This window comes from Emys orbicularis, chromosome 2, assembly GCF_028017835.1.
Source record: "Emys orbicularis isolate rEmyOrb1 chromosome 2, rEmyOrb1.hap1, whole genome shotgun sequence".
Lineage (NCBI taxonomy): Eukaryota > Metazoa > Chordata > Testudines > Emydidae > Emys > Emys orbicularis.
Window position 1 is genome coordinate 265,437,945 of NC_088684.1, and position 20,129 is coordinate 265,458,073.

Here is a 20,129-nt window from a genome sequence, read left to right on the forward strand (position 1 = left end):
AGGAGTAATTCAGAGGAATAAGATGTTTTTACACTGCCCTGAGACCTAAAAAACTTCTATTTTCACTATGGATGCAGCTCCAAATTGGTCTGAAAGCTCCTATCCCAAATGTGACTATGAACATATTAAACCCCAGACAGATAAATAATACATTTTATGCCCCAACTCAGTTGTATTTAATTGCAAAATAGCCCCAACAAATTGGAAGTACTCCACAGCAGCAAGAAAAATATTTTGCCAAGTGTGAAAGTGACATTACTAACTTTACAAATACATACTCAGGCTCTCAATAAGGTGCAGAAAGTAGGATAAATAAAAAGAACAAGAAGCCATTTGGAATTAATGAACATTTTGTATAGTGGTTTTGTTTTAGAACAAAGGATACACAAATTAAAAGCAGACTGATCAATTGTTTTAAAAACTACGTTTGGTAAGAAAACCAAGACCAAACTAGTGTTAAAGGGTAGTTTACAAATGTGCAAAACCATGGACAAAGATCCATTTTCTCGATTCTATAAGCTAAATCCAGATACAGTCAGATGCTGAGCATTATTTCTAGCTTCAAAGTAGGAGGTATCTGTTTCATCAACCGGCTGAGGTACGAAAGGCATAGTTTGATTCTGAAGATTATCCCAGTCTACACCATGAAAGAGGGGATGATGTTTCAGCTCTAGAACAAAAAGTTTACACAAAATATTAAGACTGTTCTCCTCTGAACAACCAGTTTAGCCACCTCACTGACATGATGCCAGTTAGCTGTTTGGGTGTGTTTTACCTTTCTGGACATTCAAAAGCCTACATTGCAAACAGCCAGTGACAGATCAAATGGTGTTTAGGTAAGGAGACATATTTGCACACAGATTAGCATGACTGACAAAGATGGTGAAACACAGTCACTTCACTTTTAAGACTGACTGAAAGAGTGGTGGTTTATCTGATACGCCTGTGAGGGAAAGTCAGCCAACAACCCCCAGTGGGATCAGACTACTCCCATGCAAACTAACCTTTTCCTCAGTTATAGAGAGAGCAATTTTACATTTGGCATAGATGCTGGATCAAAGGAGGTTGTATGAAATGTGATCTAATGGCCATCATACAACAAATGGAAAAATCACTTTCCAAGATAGGGCATCTGCAGAGAGAAATTTTAATTCCAACTACTTGAAAACCTACTCTAGTTTGATCAAGAGACCACAGACCATGGAGGTCCATAGCTGCTGGAGGCAGGATAATCAGAAAATCCTGTAATCTGATTGGTGATTCACTAGCAGGGCTCCCTCCTCAAATCTGATTCCTCCGATTTGAAAGAACATCTATTAGCCTACTCTATCTTCATCATGTGAGATGTCTTGAGTCATCCTAGAAAAAACTTTTGAACTCTCCCTCTACACACATATTGTCAAGTACTAGCAAGGTTACCAAATATATAACAAAATACAGTGTGTGAAATGTAGGCAAGTTGATGTCAGAGAAATAGAACTGTTATATGTCAAAAATTTGAGGACTCTGCTTTAAAGCTAAAGGGCTGGGAGAATGCCTGGGTCCTTATTAAAGGATTGTTAATGTCTCCCTTAAAAAGGAGAGGTACTGGCAATAAGCTGCAGTCCAACCCTTTATCAAGGAACAAACTTTGGACACTAGCGTTCTTGAAACTAATGCCTTTTCTTTAACTTCTCATCTGAAAATATCACTGAAGTGACTGTGGCAGGCCACCAGCACCAAATGATGCAGCCAAGTTCCTTGGATTCCTCAACCAGTCAGGCTTCTGACTGTGTTATGACAGGGAATGTGTTATTAATGGCAATGGTAGCTGATCTCAGGAAAATGACATAACAGCAGACATCTTGGCCTATCTTTGGCATTTAATGCAGCTAAAGAGGTACTTCTGTTACAATTACAGGTCTCCATAGAATTTAAGGCCAAAAGGGACCATTAGATCTTTTAGTCTATCTTCCTGTATATCACAGGCCATTATATTTCATCCAGCTATCCATGTAATTAATCCAATAACTTGTGTTCGGCTAAAGCTCATTTTCCAGAGAGGCATCCAGTCTTAATTTAAAGACATCAAGAGATGGAAAATCCACCACTTCCTTTGCTAATTTGTTCTAATGTTAAATCACCCTCACTGTGTAAAAACTTATTTCTAGTTTGAATTTGTCTGCCTTCAGCTTCCAGCCATTGGTTCTTGTTATGGATCATCACTTTAATGTGACTCTATTTAATCCTTCCAGAGGTCTCAAAGGCAATTGTTCCTCTCCAAGGATTTCTCCCACTTTTTCCAAGATCTATGTAAAGCAATTGGGTTATAATGCCAGACAATACGCTAACAGGAGCTCAACAATCTTTTGTTGGGAGGACAGACAAATTGGACACTAAATATCTGTTTTCAGTAAGAGCTGGATAGATTGCACTTTGGAAAGTCACACAAACGATGTTAAACATTAATTGCAAGCAGTGTGAATATATACCAAAGTAAAAATCATTATTTGCTTTCCTTATTCAGCAGCATAAAACCTTTTATCAGCACGAAGTCTACCAGTAGCATAGTGGATACCATAATTTGTAACATATTCTAGCACTCAAGATCAGTGCTAAAGCAGGGACTGTGACATTTTGAAATATCCAATTTATCACAAAGGTAAAATGAAAAAAGTTTAATAAATACTGACCCTTCAGTCCAGCTCTCTTTGTAGTGTCAATGGTTAAAAGAATATCTATTGCATTTTGGGCATTACTGGACAACTTTTCTTCACCCTCAGGCCAAGGAATATCTACAAATAGAAAGACACAGACTTGTCAGCAGTTCAAATAGCACAGCAAACTTTGAATTCATCATTTTTGATGAGAATATAAATTACCTCTTTTCAAAATATTCTGGAAGACTTGTTGTGGTGTTTCATCATTAAAGGGTGGAATTCCAGTTAAAAACTCAAACAAACAAACTCCGAGAGCCCACCAATCTACTGCAGGACCTGAATAAGTGAGAAAGCCAGGCAGTTAGCATAAGAAGGAAGTTACTGAATAAGCTATACTGTGACCTATGCATGAAGGATCAACAACACTTGCAAACAAAGTCATTTAAAGCCTAACAGTGGCAGAATTTTGAAAAAATTATAAATCCTGAAAAGCTTTTGGGGAAGGAAGTTTATTATGAAATACTGAGAAACAGACAAAACACAAGTTGCACTCTGATAATTGTGGCATGAGATTTAAAATTGTTTACTATAAGAGGATTTTTCTTTTAAAAAGTCACTATGTTCATAGCTTCATGTTAATATTCAGAGTAACATTTATTGAGGGCAGAAGAGTGTAGGAATAGCATAATTGCAAACTCCTGTACAAGTTAGTCTGACAGTGTCTATAGGCTCTCTCATATAAAGTGCTCTCTTGTGGTAGGAGACAGTCATTGGTAATTTTTCAGCTCCTCTGGAATGCAAGGCTGAGTGAACCTTGTAATTCCACATATTACCTTATCACTTCAGTTGCTTGATGCGACTCCACAGGCACAAAATATATATATTTTTTCAATAACCTAAACCCATTTCTGCCAATATTGAGCACAGCCTGCAGAGATGAGCCAGCATGCAAGAAAATGGATTAATGTTCTACTGTGCTAAAGTTCATTACAGCAATGCAAAGCTACTTATTTGCTCTCGTGTTTCTCGTTTTTTTCTGGGAAGTGTACAGCCTTTGCCGAACATATGCAGTCAACCCACTTAAACAAGCAGGCAAAGCAGTTCAGACACCACTAGTCAAAGAGCTGCATGCATTCTGTTTTCTGCAATCTTTAAGCCATGCCCAGTCCACCTTATAAAGAATACAGGATTCACTGGGTGCAAAAACTGGTTTGCACAGAAATCCAGGCTTGTAAAAGGAGTTTTTTTTAAAAATCACCTCCAAGGTAAAAAGGAAATGCTTTTGATAATTTTAACTTTCTTATGTTTCTAACCTATTGTAGTCTTACTAAACCAGATAGGTCAGTTATAAATTTCCCTGCTGGACACAACAATCAGAGCACCTCTCCCAGCTCAGCACACTAAAGCAATGAGATCCCATCCACTACATCCAGTATACTTGGATGTTTGGGAAAAATTATAAAACAGAAGTCAAAGTCTAATAAGATCACAACTCTGGACAAAATACTAAGGAAAATGTTTCATGGTCTAGACATATACAAATTATTTTAATATTCTTATCCCGACCATTCTAAGTAAAAATTAATTACTATCATCTATTTTTGTGGCAAGAAAGCCAAATGCAGTTCTTGTGCACATCTACCCTTTTAACCACATAAATGAACAGACATTATAAGCTATCCCAGAAAGGCTGAGGATTTTAACCCAGCCAGTCATTCTGAATGATCATTTTTCACCATCATCTCCTCCAATTTTATATAACTTTTGTGGCTTACTCCCGATAGCGAGAAGGTGTTTAGAAGTGGTGTGCACGGACTTTCATCTGAAGGGTGTAAGCATAGCCTCCAGTGGCCTGCAACAGGGAGACCAAAGTTTCTCTATATCTTGAGTCTCTTGTAGTATGTATTATTATGTGGTTCTCTTGTTGCTATATAGAATTACATGTGCAATTTCTTTAGCCACATAACTTTTACTTGAAAAATGTGATCTAGTTATACTTTGACTTTAGTTGAACACTCCTTTATAGTCAAACTCACCAGACATCAGAATCCCTGAATGTAAAAAAACAATTAGTTAACCATAGTAAGATTATTGCAATAAATTATTTATCATTGTACACATTCATTTAAATATTGTCAATTATGTTTGACACTGGAGAAGTATTTTATTTCTTGCTCGTTGCTTTAATATACTGTGGTACTTTTCTGAGTCACTAACTAACTACAAACACTGTTTTTAAAAAAGTTAAACTTAAATATGCTTTAGGAAATTTGGAGAGGAGCAAAAAAATGGTTACCTACCTTCTCATAACTGTTGTTCTTTGAGATGTGTTGCTCATGTCCATTCCAAGTGTGTGGGGGGGTGCGCTGCATGCACAGTCGTTGGAAGGTTTTTCCCCTGTTGGGTCGGCTGTGGAGCCCCCTGGAATCGTGCATTCATGGCGGTGTATATAGGTCCCTGACGACCCACCGCCTCTTCAGTTTCTTCTTGCCAGTCTATTCCGACAGAGGGGTAGGCAGGTGGGTCTTGGAATGGACATGAGCAACACATTTCGAAGAACAACAGTTATAAGAAGGTAGGTAACCATTTTTCTTTGAGTGCTTGCTCATGTCGATTTCAAGTAGGTGACTCCCAAGCATCTCCTAGGAGGAGGAGGTGTCAGAGTTCAGCGAGTTGCAGAGTGCAGCATCGCTCTGCCAAATGCGGCATCGTCTCTAGCCTGCTGTGTAATGGAGTAATGCGACATAAAGGTGTGGATTGACGACCACGTCACTGCCCTGCAGATGTCTTTAATGGGAACCTGCGCTAGGAACGCCGCCAAGGATGCTTGTGCCCTTGTGGAGTGTGCTGTCAGTGCAAAGGCAGGTATCTTTGCTGGGTCATGGCATGCTCTGATATAGACCATGATCCACGAGGAAATTCTTTGGGGCAACACTGGAAGTCCTTTAATCCGTTCCGCAATTGCAACGAAGAGTTGTGTTGATTTTCAAAATGTCTTTACTCTTTCAATATAAAAGGCTAGTGCTCGGCTGACATCCAGGGCATGAAACATTCACTCCTGGTTGCTGGCATGCGGTTTAGGGAAACAAACTGGGAAAAATATGTGTCCTGTTTGCATGGAATTGGGAAACTACCTTTGAGAGAAAGGTCATGTGGGGCCACAACTGCACCTTGTCCTTATAGAAGACAGTATATGGAGGCTCATAAGTCAGGGTCTTAAGCTCAGACACTCTCCTGGCTGATGTTATAGCCACCAGAAATGCTACTTTCCAGGAAAGGTAAAGGAGTGAGCATGTTGCTAGGAGCTCAAAGGGAGGCCCCATCAGTCTTGAGAGCACTAGGTTGAGATCCCACACGAGCATTGGTTGCCTTACTTGAGGGTACAGTCTATCCAGTCCTTTGAGGAAGCAGACGACTAGGGGGTTAGCAAAAACCGATCAGCCAGCTGAACCCGGATGGAAAGCCAAGATAGCGGCCAGGTGCACCTTTATAGACTACACCAACAGGCCCTGTTTCAGGTGCAGTAAATAGTACAGGATTAAGGGAATCTATGACTGCAAAGGTGGAGTGTCCTTTTGTAATGATCAAATAGAGAATCTCTTCCACTTAGCAAACAAGTGGCTCTAGTGGATGGTTTCCTGCTACCAAGAAGGACCTCTCTAACAGGGTCTGAGCATGTCAGCTCCAACGGGTTTAAGCCATGGACTTTCCATGCCGTGAGGTGGAGAGACTCTAGATTGGGATGCTGGAGGTGGCAGTGGTCCTATGTGATCAAATCCAGGACGAGGGGCAGGGTCATTGGGATGTCCACTGATAGGTCTAGAAGCATGGTGAATCAGTGTTGGCTGGGCCATGCTGATGCTATTAATATAATCGATGCCTCCTCTTTCTGACCTTTAGCAGGACCTTGTGCATAAGCAGGAACGCATATAGTAGGGGTCCTTCCAAGGGAGGAGAAAAGCCTCCACAAGTGAGACCCGGCTCTGATTCAGGAAGGAGCAGAGCTGCTGACACTTCCTGTTGTGCCTGGTTGTGAACAAGTCTATCCAGGGAACTTCCCACCGTTGGAAGATATTAACGACATCCGGGTAGAGGGACCACTCGTGGTTCTGAAAGTACCTGCTGAGATGATAGTCTAGTTTGTTCCAAGAGCCTGGAAGGTACGATGCCTCTAGATGTATTGAGTGGGTGATGTAGAAGTCCCACAGTTTGAGGGCTTCCTGGTATAGAGGAGAGGAGTGAGCACCACCCTGTCTGTTTATATAGAACATCGCTGTTGTATTGTCAGTCAATACTGACACATCTGCCCTCCAGATGGGTTGGGAACGTCTGGCAAACAAGGCGAACTGCTCTTAGCTCCCTGATGTTGATGTGCAGCAAAACTTCTGCTTGGGTTCAGAGGCCTTGAGTCCTGAGTCTCCCTAGGTGCGCCTCCCCATCCCATCGCTGACACATCCGTGACTAGAGACAGCAAGGGTTAGGGCCTGGAAAAGGGTACTCCTATGCACACTACTTGTGAATTGAGCCACCATAGGAGGGACTCGATAACTAGTGGAGGAAGTGTGATTATCTTTTCTAGCTAGTCTCTGTTTGGTCTGCACTGAGGCCAGCCAGGCCTGAAGAGGTCAGAGCTGTAGTCTCGCATGCTGTACTACATACATGCAAGCGGCCATATGACTGAGCAGCTTCAGGCAATTTTGCACTGTGGTAGTGGGATATCATCTTAAATCCTCTATGATGGCGCCCATTGCCAGAAAATGTGATTCTGGCAGGAATGCGTTGGCTTGACTGGAGTCTAGAAGAGTTCGCATGAACTCTATCCTCTGAGTGGGAGTTAGAGTTGACTTTGTCACATTCAGTATTAGGCCGAGCCTGTCAAAAGTCAACTTTAGTAGGCTCATGTGCTCCTCCACCTGACCCCTGGTATGGCCTTTGATTAGCCAGTCATCTAGATACAGGAATACTTGTACTGTCACCTCCCCAGGAAGACAGCTACAACCAACATGCACTTGGTGAACATGTGAGGGGCCACCGGTAGGCCGAAGGGGAGAACTGTAAACTGATGATGAGTGTTGTTGACCACAAACTGGAGGAACCGCCTGTGGAACGGGACTATGGACACGTGAAAGGATGCATCCTTCAAATTGAGGGCGGCGTCCTAATCCCCCAGATGCAGGGAAGGGATAATGGAAGTCAGGGAGACCATGCAGAATTTCAGCTTCCTCATGAATCTGTTGAGGTTTTGCAAGTCTAAAATAGGCTGGAGCCCACCCTTGGTTTTTGGGATTAGGAAATACTGTGAATAAAACCCCTTACCCATGAACTCCTGAGGAACCTCCTGTACCACTCCGGCTTCTGGGAGCATTTGTGCCTCCCGTATGAGAAGATGCTCGTGAGAAGGGATCAGATTTGAAGAGAATATCCAATTCTACCATGTGCAAGACCCATTGGTCTGAGGTGATCTGGGCCCAGGCATGGTAGAAATGGGATAGACAGTTCACAAAATAGGGGGAAGGATCTGGGATCTGGTCTGGTGCACCTTCAAAAGTTTAGTTTGGGGGCCAAAGTCTGCATCACCAAGTCCTCGGCTTGGTTAGAAGAGGGCTGAGGACAGTCCCTCCACAAAAGAATAAATGGAGGCAGATCGGACATCAGGAATGGTAACATACATAAGCCAGTAAGTGAACACTTCAATCTCTCTGGTCATTCTATTACAGATTTAAAAGTCACTATCATTGAACAAAAAAACTTCAGAAACAGACTTCAAAGAGAAACAGCAGAACTAAAATTCATTTGCAAATTTAACACCATTAATCTGGGCTTGAATAGGGACTGGAGGTGGCTGGCTCATTACAGAAGCAGCTTTTCCTCTCCTGGAATTGACACCTCCTCATCTATTATTGGAAGTGGACTACATCCACCCTGATTGAATTGGCCCTGTCAACACTGGTTCTCCACTTGCGAAGTAACTCCCTACTCTCCATGTGTCAGTATATAATGCCTGCATCTGTAACTTTCACTCTATGCATCCGAAGAAGTGAGGTTTTTACCCACGAAAGCTTATGCCCAAATAAATCTGTTAGTCTTTAAGGTGCCACCAGACTCCTTGTTGTCTTTAATGTAAGTTTCCCCAAGGCACTTTAGACAGTGAGAGTGCAGGTCACTGACTGGCATGGGCTTGCCGCAGGACGTACACAGCTTGAAGCCTGGGGACCGGGGCATGCCCAGCCCTTGGGACAAGAGTCCCTCAACAACAGGGACCACTATATACACTAATACTAACTAATAACTATATACTACTATACAATAGACTACAAAGTCCAAACCACTGAGAAAGCATTGCAAGAGCACGAGGGATCATTCCAAGCAACCATCACGGGTGGTAAGAAGGAACTCAGGGGGTATGGAGCCAGCGGCATCCCTTATACCGATGCGGCTCCAGGGGCACTACAGCTGGTCCTACGGATATCCCTAAGGGAAAAATTTCCAGCAATTGTGCACATGGCATGCGCAGACATCTATCACGGAATGGACATGAGCAAGCACTCGAAGAAGAATTTCAGTTTCCCCTTCATTAAATGCGTAGATTATGCTGCATAATAGCGATGTTGAGATTTAATGTTTGTAAGGTGTTCTGAGATCCTGGGATGGAACACAGTGTGCAAGTAGAAGTGCAAAGTATTACATCAAATTCTTATTTAGGAAATATTTGTTTAGCTATTTAAGTTATAATGTTAAAAGAATAACTAGTATTTTAATTGTATTGAAACAATGTAGTTTAGTTGTATAGTAGAACTTCACTGTCATTTATGTATGAACGGGTGATTCACAAATTAATGGTCTCCCTGTTTCTCAATGCAGATTTAATAGAGTTCCATATGAGGTCTGAAATCACTAATAATTCATTAAGTTTACAAAATATACTACAGAAAATCTACTAGTATACTATTCAGTAGCAAATAAAAGTACAATCATCAAATGAATTCAACACATTTTGTGATGCATTAGCCTTGTTTTTTGTTTTTAACTGTGCTTGTTTGCTTCCTTGCTAATTTGCAACATTAATTTGCAATTTGTCTCTGAGGCAGTCTTTCCATTGACTTGGATCAGACCCCAATTATTGGTGCAGATTATTAAGGTGATATTTTGTTTTCTTTAAGAAGTCTTCAAATCTGTTACCATTTTCCTCTCAAAATAAAGGTGGCTACACAATCAGCCTGCCTGAATATTCAATGGAAATATTGCACTGAATCAATGTGTATTTTTATGATTTTCATTAAATCCACAAGTTGGCTCTCTGATATAAATGGAATGAAACTTATTTTATTAGAAAATATGATTGCAAAAGCCACTTTTCAACATCCCTCTAATTCTGGACTAGATTTTGAAAATAACCAAATGCCTAATCCAAAATTAAGGAGCAAGGGCCAGGTTTTCAAAGGTATTTATGCATGTAAAGATGCGTGCGCCTAGGTATATTTTCAAGAGCTCCTGGCACCTAACTCCCTTTGAAATCAATGGGAGTTAGGTGTTTAGGTGGATTTTCAAAAATGCCTTTCTGCATCTTTAGGCACCTAAATACCTTTACAAATCCACCCCTAAGTGTCTACAAAATGTGTTTTAAACATCAGTCACATTCTTGCATTTATAAAAAAATATTCTTACCATGAGGCTTTGCTAATAGCAACTCAGGTGCCAGGTAGTCTGGGGTTCCTAAAATGCGTTCACCTTCCACTGGGGCAGCCCCTCTTCTTACGCTCTTTGGAGTCCTATATGGTGTGTCAGCATTTCCCTGATTAGGTGTCTTATGCCAAAGAACAGAGAAAAGATTTCAAATACAAATGTCATACAAAGAGCCAATAGTCTATTTCTCTTTTCAGTAAAAATACTGGCTAGGACTGCGATTAATTTAAGATACATCTTACAACTTGTACATTAATAGTATTTTATTTCCAAGTTTCAAAAAGTGTGCTTATTGCCCACTCTTCACACAACAAATTGCAGTCAGAACTGCAACAGGTTTTGCACTTTTTGCTGAATGAATTTCAACTACCCCAAAGCATAAGAATGAGTGAGTCCCATTCCTTCACTATACATGAGAATTCTTCCTGAACAATTGCTCTAGTATCATAGAGCCATAGAAAGCAATTTCCCTTAAAGAAATGAAAGAATATCAGTCTTCTTACAGACTGACATTAGAATGACTCCTCCCACTATGAATCTCAAAGGTAATTTATACAGGGGATTGTCCAGATAGCCTCAGCTTTTAGCAGTGTGCGCTCAATAACCAGGCTAAAGTGGATATATATATATGCATATGTATTCAATATATTTTAAATTGTAACGCTCATCTAAAAACTAGAATTTGGCATCATGGGATTCCACAGCTATTACATCCCAGATTTACAAGTAATATGGCTTTTGTTGTTTTTAAGTTGTCCGCCCTGTTGACTGCCTGGGATCTGGAAATCAAGCTGGGTTCTTGGAGTTATATATTCATCTCCAGTAATAAAGATTCTGCAGGTGAAATTCTGCCCAGTGTTAAACCTATGTGAGTCTTACTTTCAGTGGGGTTGCACAGTGCATCATTTGAAGACAATGGGATTTCAACTAATTGCCCTAAAATGGTACTTCATTAACAACTGTTGATATATGAGCTTGAACATAATCCAATACGTTCTCCATAGCGATACTGGCACTTAACGATTGACAGAGTAAAATCTTCTTGTTTTAGTGGAAAAAAGTAAGATGCTACTGAATAAACAGAGTGTATGTTACATAATCACTTTTCAGAATAGAGACTCCCGTAAGTCAAAAACATGTAGCCCTCACTTGATCCCTAACTTTATCTTTGATGCAATAGTCCAATGCAAACTATGCTTACTGTCATATTAGCAACAGAACCTGCCCATCGGAAAGGACAGTTACCTGTTCCGTAACTTGCGTTCTTCGAGATGTGTTGCTCCTGTCTATTCCACAATAGGTGTGCGTGCTCGCCACGTGCACCGGTGCCGGAAGTTTTTCCCTTAGCAGTACCCGTAGGAGGGGAGCACTGCTGTGACCCCTGGAGTGGCGCCTCTATATCGCGCTATAAGGGGAGCTGCGCACTCCCCACCCTCGGTTTCTTCTTGCTAGACAACTCCGACAGAGGGGAAGGAGGGCGGGATGTGGAATAGACAGGAGCAACACATCTCGAAGAACACCAGTTACGGAACAGGAAACTGTCCTTTCTTCTTCGAGTGATTGCTCCTTTGTATTCCATAGTAGGTGACTCCAAGCTATATCTGATGGAGGTGGGTAGGAGTTTAAAGGTTTTTGGGACGAAGTACCGCCCTACCAAACCCTGCGTCATCCCGTGCTTGGGAGACGATTGTATAGTGCGAGGAAAAGGTGTGGACAGAAGACCATGTGGCAGCCCGACATATGTCCTGGATAGGGACGTGGGCTACATAGGCGGCCAAAGAGGCTTGCGCTCTCGTAGAATGCGCCTTTACAATAGGCAGCGGGGGAACCCCTGCCAAGTCGTAACACGTGCGTATGCACGAGGTGATCCAGCGGGAAAGGCGGTGGGTGGAAACTGGTTGCCCCCTCATACGCTCGGCCGATGCAACGAATAGTTGCGAGGACTTCCTGAACGGCCTGGTTCAGTCCAGGTAGAAGGCCAGCGCTCTACGTACGTCTAGCGTGTGTAGAAGGCGTTCCTCGTTGGAGGAACGGGGCTTAGGACAGAGTACTGGTAGGAAAATGTCCTGATGCATATGGAAGGCGGAGACCACCTTCGGGAGAAAGGCGGGGTGTGGAGGAAGCTGGACCTTATCCCTGTGGAAAACAATATACGGGGGCCCGAGGTCAAGGCCCTAAGTTCCGAGACCCGACAGGCTGAGGTGATGGCATTTTTGGTGGCTATTTTCCATGAGAGGTGGGACCAGGAACACGTGGCCAAGGGTTCAAAGGGAGGACCCGTGAGGCGGGATAAAAACTAGGTTCAGATCCCATTGCGGGACCGGGGGCCTGGTGTACGGAAAAGCGCAATCTAGGCCCTTTAAAAAATGGGAGGTCATTTGATGGGAAAACAGAGTAACCTTGCACCGGAGAGCAGAAGGCCGAAATGGCCGCTAAATGTACCCTGACGGAGGCAGGAGCTAGCCCTTGGGTCCTAAGGGACAGGAGATAATCTAGAATAAGCTGGAGGGATGCGGAAGACGGGGAGGCGCCCCGCTCCCCCGCCCACCTGGAGAACCTAGACCATTTGGCAAGGTATGTGCGCCGTGTGGATGGCTTTCTGCTCTCCAGCAGAATTTGTCTTACATCCTCTGAGCACCTTCCCTCCTCCTCATTTAACCATGGAGCAACCACGCTGTCAGGTGGAGCGCAACCAGGTTGGGGTGGAGAAGGCATCCCTTCTCCTGGGAGAGGAGGTCTGGCTGAAGCAGCAGCCTCCGCGGGGGGGGCTGCTAAAAGTTTCAGAAGGGACAATTCCAAGGTCAACCATCTGCCTTGGGTTTGAATGTCCCCTATATGGGCTCCCCAGCCCAGGTCCGAGGCATCTAACACCAGGTCTAGAGAGGGAGGGAGTTCTCGGAAGGGGACCCCGTTCAGCATATTGCTCAGGAGCGGCCACCACGTTGGGAGGCATCGTGACCACCTTGTCCAAGCTCTCCCGGGACTGGGAATACTGGGAGGCCAACCAAAGTTGGAGGGGCCTCATTCTGAGTCTGGCATATCGCACCACGGACGTGCATGCTGCCATGTGACCTAGGATTTGAAGGCACACCCTTGCCGTCGTCACGGTGAAGGCCATGACCGAGGCTATGAGAGCTTTGAGTGTCTCAAATCTGTCTCGGGGAAGAGAGGCTGTGGCCTCTAGGGAATCTAGCAGAGCCCCTATGAAGTATATGCGCTGAACCGGTACCAACATGTACTTAGCCTCGTTCACCACTGGTCCGACGTTATACAGGACCACTGCATTTGGAACGCAGATAACCGGTTGCAGAACACAAACTTTATTAACTGGGGGGCGTCCATGGCAACAGGCCTGGTGGCCCCCCGCAAAGAGTCAAAACCGCCCTCTTCCCCTGCCTCTTGCCCTTCGAGGAGCTTGGTCGCGGGGCCGAGCGGGACTGACGCTGAGACCTGCGTCTCTGCTCCCTCGGTTGCTTAGGAGGGGACTCATATCTGCCCCTAGCAGGGGGTGTGGAGGTCTGTGGCCTAGGTTTGTCCTTCGCTGACGGGACATATATGCCCAGAGTTTGCAGGGTGGTACGGGAGTCTTTCATCCCATGCAGGCAAACATCAGTTTGGTCCGCAAACAGCGCTTTCCAGTCGAAGGGAAGGTCCTGCATTAGAGACTGAGACTCTGCAGACAGACCAGACAGGAGAAGCCACGACGCCCTTCGCATGGATATGGCCAACGCCATAGAACGGGCTGCCGTGTCCGCTGCGTCCGAGGCGGCCTGGAGGGCTGCTTTCGCCGCTGCTGCCCCTTCCTCAACCAGAGCCTTGAACTCTTTCTTGTCCCGCTCCGGGAGAAGAGGCTCGAACTTCGATAGGGACCCCCACAAGTTAAAATCATAGTGGCTCAACAGGGCTTGGTGATTGGCCACCCGAAGTTGAAAGCTCGCAGAAGAATAAACTTTCCTGCCAAAAGAATCAAGTCTCTTGGCGTCGTTGTCCTTGGGGGTGGGTGCAGGCTGGCCATGGCGTTCCCGATGGTTGACTGACTCCACCCCCAGGGAGTTAGGTGCCAGGTGGGAGTACAGGTACTCATGTCCCTTAGCCGGAACAAAGTACTTTCTCTCTGCTTTCTTGGAGATAGGCACCAAGGAAGCTGGGGTCTGCCACAGGGCAGTCGATATGTTGGCCACACCTTGGTGAAGGGGTAGGGCCGCGTGGCCTGGTGCCAAGGAGGACAGTACATTGAAAAGGGTGTCTGATGGCGCCTCCATCTCCTCAGCCTGGAGTTGGCGATTCGAGGCTACCCTTTTGAGGAGCTCCTGGTGAGCTTTAAAGTCCACCTGTATAATGGACGGAGGTGCCGCTATGGTATCCTCCGGTGCCGGCGAGGGGGCCGGTCCGGCTAACAGGGCGTCGGGAGGTGCCACTGGTTCGACTCCCAAGACTGAGTCTGGGCCCAGTGCCGCCGGTTCAGTGCCCGTCGACTTCTGATTCTGTCAAGGAGGGGACACCGAATGGGTCTGGGACACCCCGGCTACCAAGCGGGGTCTCGCCTGGGAAGGCAATTGCGGCCATGGTGCCCATTGACACCATTGGCCCTGCCACAGTGCCCCTTGCCACTGACCGGCTTGGGTGCCAAGTGGTGGAGGCTGCTCTTGGGGCCCGGTGCGGCTCGGGGACGGGCAGCTGGGTGCCGAGGTGGCTGTTGACCGCATGGTGCCGTAGGAGCGGTGGGAGCATCTACGGTCGTGCTGGTGCCGACCTCGAGATCTGGACCTCGACAACGATGAGGAGCGGTACTCGACCGAAGTGCTGCTCTCATAGTTGTCCCGGCGCTTGTAGCTACGACACTTCGGTGCCGGTTACGCCCGAGGAGAGCTCCGTCCATGGTGTCTGGCGGAGCGGGCACTCGAGCCCGAGCGTCCATAACGATGGCATTGGGATCTGCTCCTGTAGCTCCTATCCGAAGAGGAGCGTCGACGCCGCTTCTCTCAGTGCCTGCGCTCCCAGTGGGGAGTGGAGGACCTTCGAGACTCCCGCACGGGCGAGTCAGCCAGTCTGATTGGAGTGGAGGGCTGACGCCAGCTATGTGAGGACCTCATCAAACGGGGCACACGGTCCTCAGAGCGCGGGCTGTGTCTTGCCGGGGAGGGCTGGTGTGCTCCCAACGGCGGCTTCCCTCGGGACTGGGGGCCCGTCTCGGGTGGCGCACCCAGCATCGGGAGGGAGAGGATGTCATGCGTGGCCTGTGCAGCCTCCAGCATTCTCTCCGTGGGAGAGGCACACACGGAAGGGACTGGGCTACTCCGCTCAGCGCGAGTCGGAGGTCTGGGTCCCGAGGGGGATCGTGGGCTGCCCAACTCGGGTCCGGCCTCACCCCTGTCCTTTTGTTGGCACCGCTGAGTCTTCCCTTGCTTCTTAGCGGGTGAGCGGTGCCGACTGGTGGAGGGCGCCTCGCTCCGCACCGAGGATGTGGTGCCCTGTGCCGAGTCCGATCGGCGCGCCGATGCCGGGGCCAACGCAGATTCCATTAGCAGGGCCCGGAGCCGGATCTCTCTCTCACGTTTCGTTCGAGGCTTGAACAACCTACAGATCTTACAGCGATCGGTTATGTGAGTCTCACCCAAGTAGCGAAGACACTGAGTGTGCGGGTCGCTTCTTGGCATAGAACTGCGACAGGAGTTGCACGACTTGAAGCCTGGGGCACAGGGCATGCCCCGCACCAGGCAACTAACTAAAGAAGTTATCCAACTATGGAGAAGATGAGTACTACTAAGGCTACTAGAAGGGCTACAGCAAGGCTGGAGCACAAAGTTCCGACTACCTTCACTGGTGGCAAGAAGGAACTGCGGGTGGGGGGATTGCGCAGCTCCCCTTATAGCGTGATATAGAGGTGCCACTCCAGGGGTCGCAGCAGTGCTCCCCTCCTACGGGTACTGCTAAGGGAAAAACTTCCGGCACCAGTGCATGTGGCGAGCACGCACACCTACTGTGGAATACACTGGAGCAATCACTCGAAGAAGGCGGCACATAGGTCCCATTTTAATACTAGGTTGACTTTACAAGATTCAGTTTTACTACATAAAATTCGATACCTAAATGTACAGCCTAAAATTATATATAAAAAAAATCTGTAGGACCGTCTTGTACAGAAGATAAAGCAGTTGCTGCCCTAACTCTGTGCCGGCTGAACTATATGCTACAGCTAATTTCCATGGCTGATGTGATTTCACAGTAAAGCAGGAGCTAGCAGTCCAAAAAAGGCCAGATAGTCACAGGAAAGAAAAAGTGGGGTTTTTAAAGTTAACACATTGAAGTTAGTCTCCTTTAGTCTGCCAGGGGCATTCAGCACATACTGCTAACCCTGAGAACATTTTAACAATACCCTCTCTCCTAGGTCAGCTTTAAACCTCCCCCTTCCTAGCAACAGTTAGTTAAGAAAGCTTAACCTAGTAATAGTAACATCCAATAACAACACAATAGCAGGCACTGGGGACTGAAACACACACTCTTACCTTTCCTTCTTCCCATGGGCTACTTAATATAATGGCGATTTCTCTAAAGTCCAGACAGCAGGGCTATACATATTTCAATAACAGTAAACGTATGTATTTATATCATTGTGAATATAATTAGGATTACTGCAGTTAAAATGAAAACTTCACACCCTGCATACAGAAGTTTTTCTTTGCATCAGTCATAATGACACGCTCTTAAATTGAAACTGACAGAATGCATCACAGCATCAACAGCACAGGGAGACAAAACATGAAGCAGAACAGCAACTGCCAAAAACTCAGCAGCATTCATATACTGCACTAGGAAAAGAAGAGTCAAGAAAGAAACACAGCCCAACAGAAAACCTAAAGACTCCCACAATAAGTGGCCCAAAGGAAATGTCTCACTGCTCCAAGAGAGTGTGTAGTGAGACAAAAATAAAGGAGTACATCCCTTTTTAGTTGTCCTTGCCTAGTTCTGAGCAAAGGATCTTCCCTTGCAGAAGGGCAAACTGAGACAGGATTTTTCAGAGACCAAATTGTGGGTGATAGAGTATCGCTATGCTCTTGCTGAAAGGCAATAATTTTGGCAATGCATGTGCATCCACTCACAGTCTGACCTTTTGAAAAGCTACCTCTGCTTGCCTTTGTTCGACTCTTTCATATATAATATCAAATAATTAAATCAATGACCACATGTACATACTAGTTACCACTACAACACTTGGACACATACCTGATAAACCCTATAAGATCTTCCCTTTTGTGCTGGGGTAATAGCCATGGGATAAGAGCCACTACAAGCAGGAGAGAGATCCATTACATCTAAAGAAGCCATGCTAATTCTTGATGGCTCAGATGCATTGGACACATTAATTGGACTGTTATAACTTCGAAAAGCTACAACATTTTTTTTAAGGAGGTTCAATGTTTTCATCATCTCCTCTGAGGGAGAAGAGATTATGTCAGTACGAGTTTCAACCAAACATTTCAGGACGTTATCCTGTTCATGGCACAAAGGCTTGCTGTCCTGGACAACATTCTCTTCCTCACCTCTTGGTGAGGCATCTTGACAACAGGACAACATTACTGACATGTCCTCAGTTTTTGATTCCTCAAAGGAAAGTTCTTTAATGCTCTTATCCAGGTCTGAAAGCTGCTTTTCTAAATGGCTTTCTGTAACAGAAATCTCAGGGAAGGATAAATCAGAGTCTGCACTTAAGATTCCAAGAGGTTTTTCATCATCAATGCATAAGAAACTGGAGTTAATATATTCCTTTTTACCGTCTTTTTCACAATCTGCATTTAGCTCATGCATAAGATTCTTAGCTATTATTGGAGTGGCTGACTTTTCTGATGTTTGCTGCCTATAGATGGAATCCTTAGCTTTTTCTTCATTTTTTTGGGTCTCCTGTAGACCTCTATCACCAGAAAGCATTAAACACTGGATTTCCGTTGTTAAACCTGTGCTTTGGTTTGCCTGAAATTCTGAGATTTGACAGCCGCGTTTATATTCTGCATTGCTTTTTTTGACATAGTTAAGTTCTTGAAAAGGACTGGTGTCAACTAGTTCAAAGCTTCTTTTTACACCTGGCTTTTCAAGAATGTCCTCCTCTTTGATGCATTTGGCAGGATCAACCAACCATGAGCATGACTGCTGGCGATTGGAAGATTTTCCTATCTCATTAGCCACACCAGTTCTTTCCACAAGTTTTTCTTCCCAAGCCTTATTTTCAGAAAGACATTTTCTGACTAGATCTTTCACATCTGATGCAGTCACAGGAGTGTCCCCTACATCAAAATGCTCAATTTTTGCATCATGCCTGCAGCCAGAGTCATTGCTACCAATGGGAGAGATGGCAAACTCAAGTTCCTTCTTTTTTAAGGCTGTACTGTCTTTTGCATTCAGTAATTGCGTATTAGAAAGCTTTTCCTTTGCCTTGCCTGTTCCAGAACACAGTATATCGTCAGTTTCCTGGAAATAAGCACATAATTCTTTTTAAATAGTAAGAATTATAGAAATACAGCATTACAGAAATATGCCCTTTCGTGACCTAGGTTGAAAATACTTTATTCCCACCTTAATGGAAAACTGCAGTTTAACATGAAACATTTCTTACGACATCTGCTTACAAAAAGTCACTACAAATATATTCTAAAAACAAGTAACTGAAAAACCAAACAGGAATCAGCCATTGTGACAATCTGATTTTGTTTAGAAAACAAGAAATGAAGCTTGCCCACTATGCTGGCCATCTATGCCCCCCAGAACTGCTAGCCTCATTGATTACAAAGCTGAGCAAGAATCAGGCTAAGGTCTCCTCTCAGCAGGCTTTCTTCCATTCCCATTGCTGCAGGCCAGTAGGGAGGTGGAATCTAATTTCCCTTCCCACGGTGCTGCACAGGATGAGCATTTGGCTGAAAAAGTGAACAGGGGCAAAGCTACTCAAAGTGCATCTAACCCATTCTATCTAAGCCCTGCTTTTGGAGTAACTGGGGGGGAGGGAGATGGAGGGGGCAGTGGGAAAGTGCTTTGAAAAGCTGTATGGTCAGTGTATGGGAACCCTTACATTTGTATGAGTACACTATGCAAGTTATCTTGGAGAAATAAAGTAGTCCTGACCTGTACATCTTTCTCCCACCTGGGGCTGCTACAGCATTCTGATTCCATACTGGACATGTGTGTATGTGAGTGGCTACTGGCACTGGAGGTACCAAATCTCTTCCTAGATTGAAGGAGAGTTGGAGTTAAACTCCTCACTGGCATCCCGGGAATTAAGACAGCAACATCAAGACCTTTGAAAGGAAAAATAATGAATAAGTTCAAATTCTGACTGAAAGATGTAGTGTACATTAGCCAGCTTCATACCAAATCTGAGCACTACTCTGAAGATAATCTTCCATAACACCAAGTGATGTAGGAATTGTTCTCAGCACCTCTCCTGTACAATGAGTTTCATCATTTTTGAAGAGGCATAATTTACCAAATGAATCAATACTACCACTGCACTGACCATCTTTTGCATTTCAGTTTAGGAATATCAAGACACCAAAGTAAGACAATTCAAATTTTAAGGCACCCAGAGCAACACTAACTTAGTTGCACTGCAAATGTCACATGTAACATCTTTGAATTAGTGTTTGTTTCTTGATTTAATATGTCATTTGACTTTACTGGCTCGTACATTCAGATTCAAAACCTGGCATTAGTGATCCAGTAGGAAGAACACTTCAGTTGGAGTCAGCACTGAACAAACAACCCAGACTAGTTATTCCTGGGGGAATTCTGTGCCACTACGCACATACAGAATTCATGTCT

At 44.8% G+C, this 20,129-nt stretch overlaps 1 protein-coding gene across 2 annotated transcripts in view; it reads right to left on the reverse strand.

Moving 5' to 3' along the window:
* Window positions 1-512: 512 nt before the first annotated feature.
* The window catches only part of MASTL (microtubule associated serine/threonine kinase like), a 38,146-nt gene continuing 18,529 nt past the window's right edge, over window positions 513-20,129 (reverse strand). The window contains exons 7-13 of one of the 2 annotated variants that reach the window (XM_065397936.1): window positions 19,434-19,606; window positions 17,547-18,785; window positions 10,305-10,443; window positions 4,676-4,690; window positions 2,862-2,975; window positions 2,673-2,774; window positions 513-670 (exon numbers count right to left, since the gene is read on the reverse strand). In XM_065397936.1, coding sequence (XP_065254008.1) covers window positions 513-670; window positions 2,673-2,774; window positions 2,862-2,975; window positions 4,676-4,690; window positions 10,305-10,443; window positions 17,547-18,785; window positions 19,434-19,606 — 1,940 coding nt within the window. The remainder of the gene's footprint in view (window positions 671-2,672; window positions 2,775-2,861; window positions 2,976-4,675; window positions 4,691-10,304; window positions 10,444-17,546; window positions 18,786-19,433; window positions 19,607-20,129) is intronic. The other variant, XM_065397934.1, reaches the window with a different exon arrangement.